This window comes from Nestor notabilis, unplaced genomic scaffold (assembly GCF_000696875.1).
Source record: "Nestor notabilis isolate BGI_N333 unplaced genomic scaffold, ASM69687v1 scaffold4174, whole genome shotgun sequence".
NCBI lineage: Eukaryota > Metazoa > Chordata > Aves > Psittaciformes > Psittacidae > Nestor > Nestor notabilis.
The window spans coordinates 50,010-68,563 of NW_009925901.1; the positions used below are offsets into that span (position 1 = coordinate 50,010).

Below are 18,554 nucleotides of genomic sequence, written 5' to 3' on the forward strand. Positions count from 1 at the left end.
GGATGAAACAGAAACCCATGTTTCTTCTTAATGCAGAACTCGAAAATTCTTCCCCCAGAATTATAAAATTGTTTACAACGTGTCTTCTATAAAACTCTAAAATTACCATCTATATTTGAGAAAATTTCCTTTTTCATATGAACATCTCTATTCCTAAATCGTTTAAATACAGATTTCAGTAACATGTCTATTCAAACGTGTATCTCCAAAATATTAATAGAATTGGTCTGCAATTACTAAGATGTTTTTGCACAAACAGAGCAAGGTTATTTGATTCTAACTGTAAATTAAGTAGTACTATTAACTGTGCAATTAATTAGTTACCTTCAGTACTAAAAGCACGATCCATACCAAACCCAGAAAGACAGGCTACTCTGCCATGATCACTTAAAAAGTCCTTTTTAAGGAGTGTGTGTTACAGACCCTCTTTAGGAATCATAACGCGTGTTTTGAGGAGGGGGATCCTCCTTAAGTAAGGAGTTTTAGTCTTAGAGAAACTACTATCAACTCCTACTCAGCACCAGTAAAACTAGACAAGAACAGAGTTATCACCTTCTGTTACAGTCCTGAGTTTAATACAGTAATAGTTCCATCCAGGAAGGTGGTAAGTCAGTGAAAGAGGTTGAATACTTAAGCCCAGCCAAACCCAAGAAGACATGTGTCACATTCTCCAGAGTACATTAAAGCAAGAGTAGAAAACCCTTCAATTACACTGCAGTATGCTCTGCTCTCATCTCAATTAAATGTTAAGAAAAGGACATTCTTTATCATGGTGTAGCACACTTGGAAACAAGCCTCCCAGCCCAGCACTATTCCTAAGACCTCTGTAACATCCCGAAGACTAACAGTAAAGGTAAGATAAGCTTGCCCAGAGCACTGTCTCTAAACTAGATCTAAGTATTTTATGGCTCATTGAAATGCTATTCCAATTTAAAACAGTAATAGATTCTTTTATTAAACATGAAAATGGTTCAGACATTTCTGAAATTAGCCATACACTAATCTTGACAAAGAGAATGAAACGGCTGTTTTTATTTAGAGTCAGTCATCAGAAATCAGCTTCTTGAATAGTTTCTTAAAATACATAATTTTTTTTTAAGATGTGATTTAGGATCTTGCATGTTCTCTCTTTTGTAAGCTTCCAAGCCCTAAACGAAAAGGGACACTACCACACTGCTTTATTTACAAGAAGCTTTTACAATGCTACAATAGCATATGCTTCAGGTTTCCAGAACAGTAAGTTTTAGTCAAGCCATCTGGAGAAGGAAGTTCTCACCAGAAGCAATCATGCAAACTCTTCATTTAAAAGTGTCCTCCAAGAGATATGTTGAAAGACATTGTAGGTAACCAGTGTTTATAGTATTATTCCTTTCCCTCTTTGAGAATAGAATAGAAATAGATGGTAACTACGGTTTGTTTCACTGTCTCCTGTCGTGATTCCACTAACAGTGGCAATGCCCACCTTGATAGCCAGGTAAACACTGCTCTGATGACAGGCAAGTGGAAGAGGCAAAAGCTTTATCCTTCTCACCTGACTGAGAATATGGGCAGCAAAGCCAATGCTACTTTGAAAGAGCCTAGCTTTATCCAGCAGTTTCTAGTTCTTCCTTCTGTTCTTCTCCTTACTCATTCCATCATTTCCCATGTTATACCTCCAAATCCAGAACTTTCCTTTCCTCTGAACTTGCAAAAAGAAAAAAAATAAAGAAAATCTCTCCATACTGTTCTTTATAGTTAAAACAACCCAAGACAAGGACTGGCTTCATGCAAAGCCTGTTCCTGTGCTGGACTGACACTTAACATTCGTCCAAGTGCTTTAAGAATACATCAAGAACACTTACCCAAACACCCAGCACTGAGTTCCCACCCTCTTGCACTGTGTATCTGTGAGGTACGCATAGTATTGCCTGAGAAGGGAAACAAGAAAGTTCTTCAGTGGAGTTGAAAGTCCCCAGAGGATTTACATTTGGAAAACAAGTTTATGTTACAAATGTATCTATACTGAAAATGAAGTGCTGATGGTTAAAATCACATGCACTCCTGCTGGATGTCTACCAGATGGCTTCAATTCTAGTAGGACCTATTATTGCATAGATCAAATAGCTTGAAACAACACAGAAAATCTTGAGAGCAAGGACTGGGAAAGTACCCAAACTAGTAGGCTAACAAAGCTATGAATTTGCCTCCTGCCTCGCCACTGAATCTCCAATTCTTTTGGGCAAAGTGCAACACCTTCGGAAGAATTGAAGGATCCCCCACTTTTTCCACAGTCTTTAATTTATTAACAATTGCATTTTCTTGACAGTTATGAATTTGAATCTTGAAAGAAACTGAATATAGCTATTCCATATTTTGGGTGAGTGCTCTAACCACTGGCATGTTTTCTTCTCAAGAATAGAGTACAATCTCTCAGAATTTTGAAAATAGTCTGCAGACCATTCTGCTCTGTTCTTTATGCTCCTGAATTTTAGGATCTTAGAGGGGGGAATTCCAAAGAAGCGGAACCAAACTTGTTCTTCTCAGTTTCTGATTTGCAATGACAGATAGGAAAGACAAGTGTTATTAATCCAACAATAAAGAGATTGTTTAAGAATAAAGACTTCAACAGGGTGGCAAGTGCCATTAAATACTTAAAAGCTCACCTATATAGGCGCTTTAAAGATGTTTAAGGTGATTTAACTAACAGTGTGAAATCACTGCACATAACTTAAAACACTAACAGCTGTATTTTAGGAATAAACCAATGCATGGCTGTCATTTAGCTGTCCAAGGTAACATCACTTTACTCATGAATGGTAAATTCCCTGCCTCTAAATTCAGCACTGTGTGCATTCCCTCTACCTCCAGCTATGCCACAGGAAAAAAAGAAAAAGACAACTCTGCTAAAGTGTAAAATAATGTGCATGACTAAAAGCAGGTTAATGTTTCTATACAACTATTAACACCACATATATACTGTTCTGTTACTTGGAATATGGTAATGCTCTATCTTTTCACATAACATGCCAATATTTCAAGTAGAAAAACAGAACAAGGAATCCGGAAGAACTAACAGCTCTTATTTTTCCTCATCTACATTTTTGTGAGCACCTGATTCACCAGCTTGGTTACTTTCACATGCAGTCCTCAAGGATAATATATGCAGCTAACTCACAAAACAGGGAGATGCTATACAAACAGAAGATGGAACAGGATGGTTCTGCATCCCTATGGAAACAGACATGTTTCTACACATTTTACCTTATTAATTTACTTGTCAGAAAATATCTTTCATTGAAAAGCAATGATTGTTTTGCTTTTTGTGGTGGCAAAAGTATAGATTTCTTGAAACGTGCTGTGCTTATCCACAAACTATATGCAGTTCTTGGGTGCCTAGAAGTCAGGCTACTTTAAACTGAGAAGAAACAACATGGCAAGAAAATTACCTTACAGTGGGTGCTGTAATGATTCCTATGAAGAGAATTCTCCCCCAGCTTAAAGGGTGGCTTGCTTGGAACACAAAGATATGTTTCAAAAAGAATGTGTTCAACTCAGTCAGCTAGGGGGGGAAAAAAAAGTTAGCCAATAGCATTCAATTAATGTGCAGATAGTAATATGGAAACTAAAACACAGAAGGAAAACTATTTATGATCTACTATAGCCCTGCTGGTTAGATCAAGGATTCCTGCAAGGAATATACCAGTAAAACAATGAATCCTCTCCTTCTGCAAAAGTATTCACTCTCTTTCCAGAAACTCATTAAGGGACCAGACACTAATTCACACTGCAGAGTTCTTCTGGTAACTTTCATATGCTAAATTAGGGAAAATGACTGAGGCAAATTTGGTAGAGGAGAAAAGATCATTAAATGGAAAAAAAAAAAAATAAATAAAAGCGTATCAAACACTTCCAATTCCCCTTTTAAAACCTAAATTCAGCAAAGCTAGCATTTGCATGATCAAAATAGTTGGGACACATTCTAGAGTCTTACTAGATTAAGGCCAGAACTCTAAGTATCAGTGATCCATCCAACAGTCAATAGGAAAGAAAAACAAAAACCAACCAAAAAACACTCCAAAACACAAACATACCAAAACAAGAAAACCCACACACAATAAAACCAAACCAAGCAAAAAATTAGCCCACCCTAAAACCCCACTGTCTAGCAGTTCTTAAAACTGTATCGATTGCAAAGAGCAGTCTGATGACCAATACAGCAATCTGTAACATTTGGTGATTTTCTTCCCCCACAGATTCTGTAATTGCACTTCTGAACTATCATGTAACTCCTGTGAACAATGCCCTGACCAAGTCTGTATTATCAATTCATTTATCTGTGTATTTCAATGACAGACATACATTGCATTACAGTATCTTCTAGCCAAACACAGCCAATATGTAACTGAGCTGATAGTAGCTTTGATTTCACAGAATTTCTTACCTGCCAAATGATCATGAAAAGGTAGATTCCAGCTACTCTTTGAAACGAAGACTTCGGATCAAACCAGCGGACATAGGTCCAGCTGGCTGGGGTGAACTGTAATACAGCTCTTTTGATTTTCCCTGTGGTCGTGTGAATGTCCCTAGAAAAAGAGAATGGCTGGAGTAAATACAAGGAATATGCAAGGAGGGAAAAAAAAAAAGGCGGCAATAACCATGTTACTGATGTTTCAGAATAATCACCCTGTTTTGCTGGACAGCAGAGAACTTCACAGACACAACTGTGTACCAGGCAAGGGTGAATTAAGAAATATAACCTATTAGGCATTTCAGTCAGGGTACATTCCACCCTCTTCTATCCTCAGTCAGTAACTAACTACAAAACATAACTATCATTCTCCCCATGAAGGGAAGAAACATGGATTGTGATTCTGCAACTTTCTTGGAAAAATTAAAGGGTATTTCTTCCTAGTCTATGCTGTCATTGCTCGTATCCCAAAGACTCCTTGTTCTAGAGCTCACCGATATCAATCCTTCAAGAACCTGTCAGATTCGTTACTCATTAATTGTAAAAGGGGCTGGTTCCACAAGTTTGAAAATAGTGCACTTCTAGCACACACAACCGCTGATGTTCTGACATTAGATGCACACTAATCTCAAGAGATGTGATAGCACTGTTAAAAGCTAGAAGGCTTTTAAATTCCCTTTTAAGAAGGGATGTGAATGGAGGTTCATCTGGCAGAAGTGTTACTGGTTCTTGCTTTTGATAACATTAATTCAGATAAGCAATAGCATACATAGGATAGGGAATCTAAGAAAAACTCAATATTCCTTTTCTGAAGGAAGACTAGCAGGGCTTGAAGTCAGTTTTCACCCTGTTATTTCTCTGTCCCTTCTGGATACTCAGATTTGGTATTTCTGATCCTTGTGTTCCTCTAGGCTAGCAGGATCTTAGATAAGGGGGAATTATACCATCTTAAAGATCTGTGTTTATTCAGTGAAAAAAAGAAAAAGAAAACAAAGGGGCACAAGCAAAAGCTTCTCATTCTATGCAGCTCCTCTTCATAATAAAGGTCAAAAAATACACATGTATTTAAAAGAATGATAGGAAAAATTATTTCACAAAGACAGTAAAGACTAGTCCTGCCATAGATATTCTGCTGTTTTAACCTTTCAGTGAACTCTCTAAAAACAGAGGGACCAACAACTCTGGTGGAAGTTCAGGAAAATTGAATTAAGACTAAAGACTGGATGGTTCTCAGAGCAATTAACAAATTTGTGAGTAAGAAAAGCAAGCAGTACAGAAGTTCATGTCAGATACAAATTTGGAAGTCAAGATCTGAGCTCCTTTTGATCTCAGCTCCTTTTCCATCTCTCTAAAAGCAATATCCTTTGGCTTTATACTTGATCTGTTTCATCCATACCATTGGCAACATGAAGATAACCATCCTTGCCACCATCTGGCAGGGAAGAAGGCAGGAGAAGGGCAAAAAACTATGGATGAAACAATAACCGGACAGCTAGGAACTACAATTACTGGGACACAAGCTGCTGCCCTTTTACATAACAAATGCTATTTTATTTTGCAATTACTCCATTTATTTTAGAGGGTCAGCAATGGAGTAAGACAATTCACAGCAAAGGTACAATCAGCCTGATTGTTCTTCTGCAATTACAACAAGTGCTGACAGATTACCACACTAATGCCTCATCAGGGTGAGCCCAAATCTAGTTTAAAAACATCATATAATGAGAAAACAATTACAGTTTGTTTCGTTCACTGCCTTTTTCAAAGTTTTACTTGTACAAAATGAGCCAAAAATGCAAATAGCTATTATTTCATATTTTCATTTGGCATTAATGCTTGTAACTTAGGTTGCAATGGAAAATTATATATACATAATCATATTTACAATATGCTGCACAGTAGCATTACTATGAGATGGACTTTTAAAATTTCAAAATAAATTTACAGCATTGGCAGCACATGTGGATGGCATGCCATCTCTGTACCACAGGCATTTTAGATATACAAAGAAGGGGGTCTGTTTCCTAAGGAAATTAATTTAATATTATAACATCAAACAATGTTTATCAAGCTTTAATTTAGACCTACTTGAAGCTTGCCCAGTGATAGGTCCTCATCTCCAAGAAACGACAAACTACCATGCCCAACCAGATGCCACCCCCGTTACAAAGCAGGATGTCCAAAATGACTTGATCCCACCAGCATTCAGCAAAATTAGGCAGAAGGTGCATGAAGAAGAGCTACAGAATACAGCAAAAAGATTCTGGGTAAGGAACAGTACAGAATTCATACAAATACACTTTTTAAGTACACATTCAAAAATCAGCTTTTCAGTACATGTCATAGAATCATAGAATGGTTTGGGTTGGAAAGGACCCGAAGGATAATCTAGCTCCAACTCCCCTGCCATGAGGAGGGACACCACACACTAAACTATGTTGCCCAAGGCTCTGTCCAACCTGGCCTTGAACACTGCCAGGGTTGGAGCATTCACAACTTCCTTGGGCAACCCATTCCAGTGCCTCACCACCCTCACTGTGAAGAACTTCTTCCTTATATCTAACCTAAAGCTCCCCTGGTCAAGTTTGAACCTGTTACCCCTTGTCCTACCACTACAGTCCCTAATTAAGAGTCCCTCCCCAACCTCCTTATAGGCCCCCTTCAGATATTGGAAGGCTGCTATGAGGTCTCCATGCAGCCTTCTCTTCTCCAGGCTGAACAGCCCCAACTTTCTCGGCCTGTCTTCATACAGGAGGTGCTCCAGCCCTCTTATCCTCGTGGCCCTCCTCTGGACTTGCTCCAACAGCTCCATGTCCTTTTTCTGTTAAGGACCCAGAACTGTACACAATACTCCAAGTGAGGTCTCACGAGAGCAGAGTAGAGAGGCAGGATCACCTCCTTTGACCTGCTGGTCACACTTCTTTTGATGCAGCCCCGAATATGGTTGGTTTCTGGGCTGCAAGCACACACAGAAGCCAGCTCATGTTAAGCTTCTCATCAACCAACACCCCTAAGTCCTTCTCCACAGGGTCAAGGACATGAGCCACAACCACTGAAACTTGATGGGCACCCCTCCATTAACTTCAGAAGGCTTTGGATTGAACCACAAAAGACATCAGAGGTTTCCTTCTCACTGTTCCCTGTTGGGCTATGTGTACTTGTACTCAGGCAGCACTTGGCCTCTCAAAGATGATACACAGAACATTCATACAAATGCATAAAACAAGCAGAACTACTGCATTTTCTGGAGAAAGAAGGTGTTTTGTGCTAAATTGAAGAGAATCTTTGGCTTATTCTTGCTAAATAGTTTTAAGAAGCATGTTTTCTAAACCAGCAATAAAATGCAGTAAGTAGAATGAATGCATTTGTAACAACTGCCATGATTAAGCATACTGGAGTTCAGAGCTTAAGACTTGTTTTATTTCAAAACTCTTTCACTTACTATTTTTAGGAAATTTAGTGACTGTAAAAAGATTAAGACGTCACCAATATTTCAGACACTACAAGCTTTGCTGCTATACTTGATCCAGAATGGCTCAAGTTTAAGGGGATATTTCCCTCTCCCTACCTGTCTGGTCTCTGCTAAACTCTAATGATGAAGGTAGTTGTACGATGAAGAAACTGGAAAATAAGCCAGAAACAAATCAACATTGAAAAGCTGATGACAACTGGACATACCAAAACACATTCAGTTTCTTAAAGATTTCCCCTGGAAAGTGCACAAATCATTCTCCTCTGAAGAAATGTGCTTCTTTCTGAATACTCAAATGAATATCACTGTGAGGGATTAGTAAGGCAATTAAATGTATTTATAGGTACATCTGATGACTTTACATGTTTATAGCATGAAGAACACCTGGCCAGAATTTAAGCAAGATGTAAACATAATCTACTGAGAGCTAGAAATGGATTCAGCACCTCTCATTCTCCTTGAAGAGAAAATAATATTCTCTATTCTACAGGGAAAAATCACAACCAAAAAAATGGACTGAAAAAGTTAGCTGTGGACTGGAAATCAAGACATCCACGTGCTGCTTAACAGTCCCCTTGGAATCCTCAAGGAGATGCTTAACAAACACAGAGCAAACTAATGAATATTCTTACTCTCAGGAAAACAGTACGATTTCTGTCAATTAATGTCCACACACTGTGTCTGTGGAACATTATTGGCATGATTTTGTAATAAAGTATCTTTTGTTAACAGATGTATAAGAATATTCTAAAAAAAGACAGATCTGGGAAAAGGAGCAAGGTTTTCTGTAAACAGCAATGAATACTGGATCATTTATAAATTACAGTTACTGATACAGTGACAGTTCCTATGAGAACTCTTGCAGAAGTATATCAAAGCAACTTCATTTTCTTTGACAAAGCTATGGAAATTTCAACCTGTAGAAAAGAAAATTTTACTTTCTCTTCATGACCCAAGCTATGCAATGTTGCTCATTATCTTGCTACAGTTTCCCTTTCATGTTTTAAATTAATATAATCTGAAAGGGGCACTAGGCTATGAATCTCAATCTGCACTAATCCAGCCAAATCCATCAGATAACAAGGCAGCAAAAACCAGCACAGAGGCATTAGCCAGTCAATCTCCAATGTGCTGTTTTCTCAGAATGAGACACCAAGATCTGCCTGTATCCCAGCTTTAATCTGATAGCATGGAGCATGAGCCAAGTGTCCCATTTCAGAACAGGGAGCCAGCTGAAATCCATTAATGCTAACAGGAGATGCATAGCTAAATCCCTGTGTAGCTGCCCTGATAACTTCTGCAGGTTTCCAATGACTGTCCTGAATTAACTAATTCATTAAAAATCCATCTGAGTGGCAATAACCTTTCTATATGTTGAACCTTACCCAATACACTGTGTGTTCCAATAACCTGCCTTTCAACAACAGGGAATACTAGACAGCCCATGTGGTGTCAAATTGAAGATGATGGTTGTGTGATGATCAACTGAATGATAAGCGTGCATGTGAAACAAATCCAAATTTGTTCTTTTCCAGATGGAAAAAATGAGTACAATAACCAGCAAAGTTGTTTTTTGTGGATGGGAACTTGTGAAATTCCAATCTGAAGCAGTTTCAAAACAGTTTAGAAAACAGCATAACCTTCAATGCCACAGAATAAAAAAAAGCCTTTGAAAAGGAACTCGTGGCACAGTATTTTCAACTCAGAAGTTTAATATTTTTTACAACTAAATCCTTATCTATGCTTCTGACTTATAAACGCCTTGTCAGATGAGCCAAGCATTCTCAAGTTTCTCTACAGAAACTATGATTTTAAAGATTAAATTCAGGTGTTTACACCTACACTTAAGTGTAACAGGTTAGACCACCTATCCCAAAAGCATAGTCTAAATTTGATTTCTAATTTTTTCCTCTGGATTGCCCAATCAAAGAATATAATGAAATTAAACTTATTTTTATATAAATGCATCCTTGGGTTTTACAGAACATATTCTACTAATCAAGCTCTAGGTTACATGAAATGAAATGAATGAGTAGCAATTAATCAGCTTGAATTCTGAAAACAGGTCTAACAATAAGAAACACCAGTCCAAGCAACAGTCAATTGACTGAATCAAGTCAAGTATCTTTTTTTTTCCTTTTTTTTTATTTTAATCCAAAATGGGATTTGAAAGTGCCAACAGTCAAATTACTTACACAGCTGCTTCGGAGAACTGCGGTAAAGCTAGACAGTGGTTCTCCAAACCATGGTACAAGGGACTATACCACATGTGAACTAGCTTAGATCCGGATCTAGTAAAAAAAACTTAAATTTTTATGCCAATGAACATGACTTAACTAGGCTTGTGGGGTACAATTTAACAAAAGAAGGGCTATACGCTCAGGTCTCACGACAGAAAACACCACACTGAATGATGTCTTGCCATTCCACATAGACTTCTGCTCAGGGGTCCTCACACCTTCCTTGGTGATCTCTCAACTCCGTTTCACTGTACAGTATGCATGACTATACACAGCACCTAACACTGTTGTATTTGGAGTAAGGCAATCATGACAGTAGATCACAGATATTGCAAGGTGAAAAAGGAGAACGATTGCTCTGAATCAGGGAATATTAGTGAACATCTGAAGTAGCATGGGTGTTGACTCCCATAACAACAGAAAAAGTGGGAGACACCAATAGGCTGCCCTATACTTCTCTCCTATTCAAATAGGAGTAAATCACCTAAACCCCAGCTTGCTGTTGTCCACTAATGCAACTGCATCAATTGCTCAGCATCTGGTTTATAAGGCTTAACATGTAAATCTGTGACTGATAACTAATGAACTGTCTTTCCAGTAACATGCACACTTCCCCAAGAACAATTGAAGTTCACACATTTACTCATAATTAACATAAATGTGTGGCCTACCTCAGTGAGCTCCCAGGTGATACTAATAGTCCAGCACAGCCCATAGCTGCGGATCAGCAAAGCCTTCATAGCCCAGCCCCAGAAATGCCCAAAAGCAAATATATCGAAGTGGCTGAGGATTCTCTCCCAGGTGATAACATGGCAGTTCACAGCATACTCCTGTTAATAGTAAAAAAAAAATTAAAATACATATAGTTAAATAATTAATAATTATCCCAATCAGCAGGCAGATTCGTAAGCACTAGAATGAAGAAAATTCTTCCCATCCAGTGCAAGAAGCCTGAAATGATAAGCATATTAAAATAAGCATTATTCTGCTTTCTTGACCTTCTAAATTTTCTGGAGGAGAGAGTTTAAACTCTCCTCAGAGAGAAAGTTAAACTTTCAATATTAAAGACTCAGTATCATCACAGTTACAGCTCTAATTTAAAGAAAGACAGACCTTGGTGCCTGAAGGAACATGCATTTCTAATGTGACAGAGGAACAGCAGGAGCAATAAAATCAACAATAATAAAACCAGCAAACAATACTCCAGAAAATAGTTATTTGCTTTTCTTTGGGGTCAGAATTTGAAGTAACCACCTTCTCCCATTTTCATGCTGTCTGGTGTTCAGATGTGGCTTACAAGTGGCTAATCCTCACCAGTTCGTAATGTTATGTTACTCATCTCACTGTTCACTTGAGCATCTTTTGCGTTCTATTTTCTTCACGAAAGCAATTTACCAGAACACATTCTGAGAGAAAGTTCAGTCACAGGGCTGAATTAATTAATTAATTAATTAAAATTAAAGGGAACTTACGACTGTTTTGTCACAGATGAGTGGCAGATTCCTTAAGAATATTTTCCCATACATATTCCTTATATATATATTCATTAAGAATATATTCCCAAATATTTTAGCCATCCATAACAAAGGAAATATCTTCTCTTGTCATGTTGTACAGCAAGTGCTAGAAATCACTGCCTAACAACAAAAAAAAATAATATCTATGCCATGAGGAGGCTGCATCTGTGAGCCTCTGTCTTGTCACTGGGCACAAACTGAACTATTCCCAACTGGAAACAACCATTTAAAAGAAAAACCCTCTGCTCTCCACCCCTCCTAAAATGTGCATTGCCACCTGCAGGTAACAACACAGCACTGCTTACTTAGTGCTGTTAAATTTAAGGATTTTCTTTCAGGCCAGAACTATTGCTACGCCTTCACAAATGAACCATGATCAAGTTGAAAAGGGGATGGCAGAGCAAGATTTAAATCCTGGTCACCCTAAAAGAAAAATGCACAATTTCATACAAATACTACTTTAGTCCCACTGTGCTGGTGCTCCCTGAATTGAAAGCATAGTACTGCTACTTGCACAGGCCAGTGCTGCCGGTCATTCAGACAAAGGTGCACCACCTGTAACTGAGGACAGCAAAGCTGCAGCTTTAGTGCATGTACCCCAGATCTGCAACTGGCTCATTTGCCAGCATGAGAAGCACAAAATTCACAAAGGAAGACAAAGGCTTCTAGCTACACCATGGTATCTGAAACTCTATGATGAGTGAACACAGCAAGGTTACTAGAAAACTAACTTTTTCTTCAGGGCTCTTGCTTCTTTGCTTTTATTTTTACTAGGGCTTTTCCCCCTCTATCTCATTTTTCCAGCTGCCAATCTGCCAGTCATACATTGAAATGTGTTGAACTTTCTTCTATACTTGAGCAACTTTGCCAGCCCTGTACAAAAGACCATGCTGCGGCCTTCATTATAGTTGCACTTTAAAAATTTGCTCCAACTTTAAGTGACAGTATCAGGATTGCAAAACAGTACAGAGTAAGTTTCCACTGACTACAACAGTACTGTGGTTCTGTGCCAGTAGTAGTATTAGTCCTCCCCTGACTTGAATCTATTTATTTCTGACTTAAATGACAGGAGAGCCAGGTGAATCTGACTTACCAAGACTCTTCATCTCAGCTCCCTTTTGTTGCCCAGCAACATCACCAAGCACCACGCTCATGCTCCATTTCACAATGTGTCCTCCCACAACCCTAACAGCAGGCTGCCCACACCTCACCACCACCACCACACGTCTCCTGCAGGACAGAAATTCACAGCCCTATTCTGGATGCTGGAGTTGTACAAAATGTACTGCTGAGGTGCAACACCTGAAGCATACAAAGTTTTACAGGCAAAGAGCCTGTGAGCAGCCCTCACTATCAATCAACTAATATAAGCTTATTGCACTGTAAAGATTACCATTCCTGCCACAGAGCAGGAGTTTGCAGCCACTACTGATTAGGTGCTGTGCAGTAGTTTGCATATGCAGAAAATTGCTATTTACCAGAGACAATCAGTGTATTTCCTTACTCTTGAGGCATGAGTCTGATAACGGCACTCTCATCTCTCCATGCAGTAATCCTCTTCTGCTTGGTGCTCAACTGCTCACACCCTCTTCTGCCTGTCTCCCCAAATACCTCACATGCTTCTCCCAGGCCTCCTTTTACTACCTCAACTCCCTGCGCCAGTGTCCTCACCTGAAAAACAATGTTCTCTGTATTAAAAACTCCTTACAAGCTGCTCAGCAGGCAGAAGAACAAGCCCGGCTTTCCATGCCATTCCAGATGTTGGTCTATGGAAGTAGTTTCCCAATGGTAACAGCACCAGTGCTTAGCTGGTGACTGCAGGCAGGAGAGCCCTGCAATTGCTGTACCTGGATTTCCACATACTCAGTAGCATGCCAATCATGTACTAAGCTCAGACCAATAAGGCAAGATCAAAGTTCTTTGAGTGCAGCATTGAGGCATGAAAAAAACCCAACTGATCTGGGACATGGGCCTCATTTAGATACTACCTTCCTAAGTCTATTTTCAGTATCCAGGCTTATATTTATTATTTAAAGGAATCCAAAGCCACTCCAGTTCAAACATATCACACACTCCCAACTGCACACTCACCTGTATTAGAAAAAAAAAGAGAAGACCGTTTTTCACACCAATTGATTTCAGTGTAAATAAATAGGCTCATTGACTCTCTCAAGTATAAGAACAAACTTGCACTGCTTATGCCAACAAATTCAGATTTATACCTTCCCACTCATACAAAACATGCCTAAAATAGCCAAAATGTCCAATAAGGTCCCATGGGTACATACCATAATATCTGCTTCCCTTGTGGCATATCGAAGATTAGGATCCAGCCAGTACATCACTGCTTTTACCTGCTCAAAGTTAAGGAAGAGCACGAACACCAGGAACAGAAAATAGAGCACACTGAGACCTGCAAAAAAGACTCAGCTTTAAAATCATATTCACTCCCAGAACTCTTGGGGGGCGGAGTTGAAAAGCTGCTATCAAACTGTTGCTCTATACGTGCCTAGTTTGCACAAATGAGTTTTCTACATATGGCAGCTAGATGCAAAAAAGCTTAAGAAACACAAGTCAGATGGTAATCTCTGAACACTTGGCTCTTCATATCACCTCCTCTTTCAAGTGATATAGTACGTGCTTGACTGCATGAACACAGTCAAAACACAGTCTAATCAGGTCAAACACAAGCACTACAAGGCTGTAATTGGGAAACTCTTTTATATTAAGAGATACATTAGGACCTCAGGACTGGATTAGCTCTGTCCCTTTAAGTATTCTTGGTCTCACTAATGCAGGTACCTAAGCCTATATGCAGAGTTCAACACAAAGATCAATGTAGTAATCCCACCTGGCAATTCTGCGCTACGCTGGCAATAAAGAGTAGTTATAAATACAAACTAATGCATGTTTGAGTTACTTTTGTGAGCTAGAAAATTTGCTGCTTGAAGCTTTTAAAGGTAAAAATTATTATTTGTTTTCACACCATTCTAAATTATGAAGCAGTACTGCATTTGGGACTACTACATCTCTCCTCCCAATGTCTCCACATGGATTTAAAAAAAAAAAAAAAAAAAAAAAAAAAAAAAAAAAAAAATTCTGAGAAGACTCCTGGGTGTGGATCTGTGTGCAGAGAAAGCCACTGCTGGAAGCATTCCTTTACATTATTCACAAGTTCACAGATACCTAAGACCACATTTGGAAGAGTCATATAGACACTAACACTATTTCCACAGTCTAGCACTAAAACTTACTTGTATCCTGCAGTGATGTCATGGAAAGTAGAAAGATTAATGTGAATAAACTCAGTATCTTCTACCCAAAATAAACTACAGCAATTCTAAAAATATATTTTTAACTATAACCAGAATCTACATGTTATTAATCCCCAGCGTATGCTAGAGAACAAATTCTGTTCAAGTACACACACATGAACTGAAACATTGTCCTCTGCAATACATCCTAAATGCACATCAGGTAAACAGATGCTACACTGCTACAAACAGTACAGCCTGCAGGCAAGAGTGCATCCTGAAACGTTGAGGGCACACTACTCCTGCCTTTCATTTACATGAATAGGTCCAAGACCTCAAGCGTGCCTAAATAAGCCATGCCAGAAGAAGCGGAATTACACATGGAAAAACACTGCTCTCGATTTTGCATGAAGCCTTTTCCTGAAACTACAAGGGGTCAAGCTTTGACAGTAGCAACATCAAGAACGACCTTTACTTTCCATTTGCTGAAACCTGAAATGAGCAGTAGGACCTCCATCTCCTCAAACTTCACAAGGAGCAGGATTCTTTAATGAGTACTATCTAATCAGCAGTATCCTCTCAATGTCAACAGATGAGTAATCAGCTACTTTGGGAGGCTACTTATTTTTAGCTATATAAGGTGGCAGGAGAGGGAAACATTTGGTCCCCTTAAAAAGAAAGGGATCAGCTTTTAAACCCAGTGTGCCTAATTCTCTGCAAATGTGGTTAAAGTCTAGGACACGCTCAGTGAACCATGAATGATTTCAAAATAAAATTCCTTGTACTTTTCCATGTAATTCAAATGTTTAAAGACCAAGATTCCTCTCCGTCAGTTCAGTAGTTAATAGAATTATTTTCCAAACTATGAATGCAACTAATATTTACAAGTACTTTTGTTGAAATTTAATGAATATGAATAGATACATTTAAGAATATTAATAAACATATGTTAAGCTATACAATGATACAATTTAATTAACATACAAACTAATAGCTTATTTTGCCAACAATGAAAAGCAGCACCTTATTAAATTGGATTTAATTAGAAGTCAGGTAGCATATGTGGTAGCTATTAAAAAACCTGAACCTTTTTGGGGTGGGAAAAGATAGCAGTAGGAAGCGTGTGGGAGAAGGAGCTTAAGAAGCACAAACACAGATCAGGATTAAAACAGAGTATCAGAATGAATGATCCCTTTCTGGTGATTTAATTTACACCATCCTAACACAGAATAACTACAATGACATTCCCAAGCATAACTAAGAAGAGATTATAAGCAATTGCTCAGAAGTGGGAGGGAAGTGACATTCACACAAGTTTGATGCGCAATAATGTTTCATGACAATTCAATTCATCTGAAAGTTAAAGCAAATGGTGCTGCAGAAACACTGATGAAGTCAGAAACACAACCTGAACTTACCAAAAACCATTCTCCATATTGCAGGGTGGGGACGCGTAAAGGGTCCTGTGGACAGTAAACAAAAAGCTTATTAGAAGACAATCAATGTATTTTTGAGTGTATCTCAGGAGGATGTGGCACAAGCACAGCTCAGTTCTCCACCAAACTATGTAATATACCCAAAAATTGGGGCTCTATGATAAGAAAGAAAAAAAAAAAAAAAAAAAAAAGAGAGGAAAATGAGCCTGCTGATTAGTAGGGTATAGACAAAGTTTTCCATTATTTTATAGTTATTTCCAGGACAGCAGTATTCTGTTTGCTCAGGAGACACAATATCCCAGATGTCACCTGAGGACCTCTTGATCTGTTTTCTAGACCACTCCTTGCACATGGCTTGCTCCCAGTAAAGTCATCAATTACAAATTTCTGTGTGTTAGCAAAGAACCATGGTGCTTAGCCTTCAGACAACCATGAAATGTTACGAAATAGGCCTCCTAAAACTTCCAAACTGAGTATATATAGCTGACAAGAAGATACCTATGCTTCTTACCAGTGTCAATATTATTTACTTTAGAACCAGTGACTAAACTGACTTTATGAGATCAAAAACATCTCAGTTAATGTGAAGAGCACAGAAGGTAAGTCTGATGAAACTGGAAAATCCATAAACATGAATCTTACACTTAGGTAGCAAGAAGTAGCAGAACAAATATTTTCAGTACACACTGCAGACTGCTCTTTCACCACTGTATGCATAAAGCTCATTTTTCTGTGGCACTCAGTTTTCCAGGAATCACTTTGTGAAAAGTATGGATTAATGATTTTGAAAATATGAGAAAAACACATCCCAGCTCTGAAGTACAGAGCAGCCCTGAGCACAACCACTGTTTTTTCCTGAGCACTGCCAATCATGAGGCAGTTTAGACTTGACGCAAGAATTATGCTCTTGCTGACAGCAATAAGTAAAAATTAAAAATAAATAATAATTAAAAAACCCCAAACAACCAAAACCACAAAAACCCCAACCAAAACCACAAAAACCTCAACTAAAACTAAGCAGTAAGAGCATTTCCTCCACAGAATTAAGTGTCACACAAGGGTTTTTTTTTTTTTACCTTTTTGCACTTCCTGCTCCTCACACAATTACCAAAACTTTTGTGCAAGTTAACCTTCTACTGACCATGGTTTTACACTGGAATGTGACTAAGACCATTTCTAACTATCACTACCCTCTGGTAAAGCAATTACTGTAAGGTGTTATATCTCCGAGAATTTGTAGAATGACACTTTGTTAAAATACACTAAGGCAGACTCTTTTTAAACATTATTTAAGGATCTTCAGCATCATTACTTCGCAATCTGAGCTGCAACTGCGCACCTGCAAACAGAGACACTGATTTTGAGAACCTCACTTCCTTGTTAGATACAGACAGGCTATAAATAAAACTGCATTTTCCAGTTATCTCCACTCAGTATGACTGCAACCCATTTTTAGACTGTTCCTTAACATAAAGGAATTCAAAAAAGAAAAACTACATTAAAAAAATGGTACTTTAATAAAATCAAAATAAATTTAGTGGCAATAAAGAGAAATTCACATGCTACAAAAAGGTGAAATATAAACAGTATAAACCTTACTCACCATTAGGAAAAGCTAGAACACTGATGATTAAAAAGAAGAAAATCACAGAGAGGATACCCCTCCAAATATTATCCTCTGGGACAGAATCATCCCTGAAGAGACAGACAATATCAAAGTGTTAAAGTATATTATAAGGATGAAGTTGAAAGGCTTTATTATTTAAATAAAGACTATATGGAAATTCAGTAAAACAAATAAGCATGCTGATTATATAACAGGTCAAGATAGTAACCACATTGAATGATTTTCACTCTGCACTTCTGGGTATCCCTTTCTCACAAGAGTTAAACATATAATCAATACATGCTAGCCATAAGCATTGTTAGAAGTCAATGCAGAAGCAATGAATAAACTTAACACAAGGCGAAAAAAATATTCCTGCTTCTTTCCATTGAAATGTTCACAGAAACATCATCAAAGTACATTTACACAGCAAACAGAGACCTAGACCAAAACCACTGGAAGCCTGGATCCAATTCCTAGGTTTCCCTCTGCTACTCTAGTGCTGCCCACAATACCCTTCACTTCCCTCAACCTCTTCCCAATGCTAAATGCCTGAGGTGAGTGCAGACAGGGTGGAAACAA

General features: G+C 38.3%; 1 protein-coding gene across 1 annotated transcript in view; it reads right to left on the minus strand.

Moving 5' to 3' along the window:
• The window catches only part of PTDSS1 (phosphatidylserine synthase 1), a gene marked incomplete at its 5' end in the record, with an annotated part of 24,457 nt that extends 6,396 nt beyond the window's left edge, over window positions 1–18,061 (minus strand). Inside the window, 8 exons of the mRNA XM_010013257.1 lie at window positions 1,842–1,907; window positions 3,426–3,538; window positions 4,421–4,562; window positions 6,536–6,687; window positions 10,831–10,989; window positions 13,965–14,089; window positions 16,349–16,393; window positions 17,970–18,061. Of these exons, the coding sequence (XP_010011559.1) occupies window positions 1,842–1,907; window positions 3,426–3,538; window positions 4,421–4,562; window positions 6,536–6,687; window positions 10,831–10,989; window positions 13,965–14,089; window positions 16,349–16,393; window positions 17,970–18,061 (894 nt within the window). The remainder of the gene's footprint in view (window positions 1–1,841; window positions 1,908–3,425; window positions 3,539–4,420; window positions 4,563–6,535; window positions 6,688–10,830; window positions 10,990–13,964; window positions 14,090–16,348; window positions 16,394–17,969) is intronic.
• Window positions 18,062–18,554: the final 493 nt, after the last annotated feature.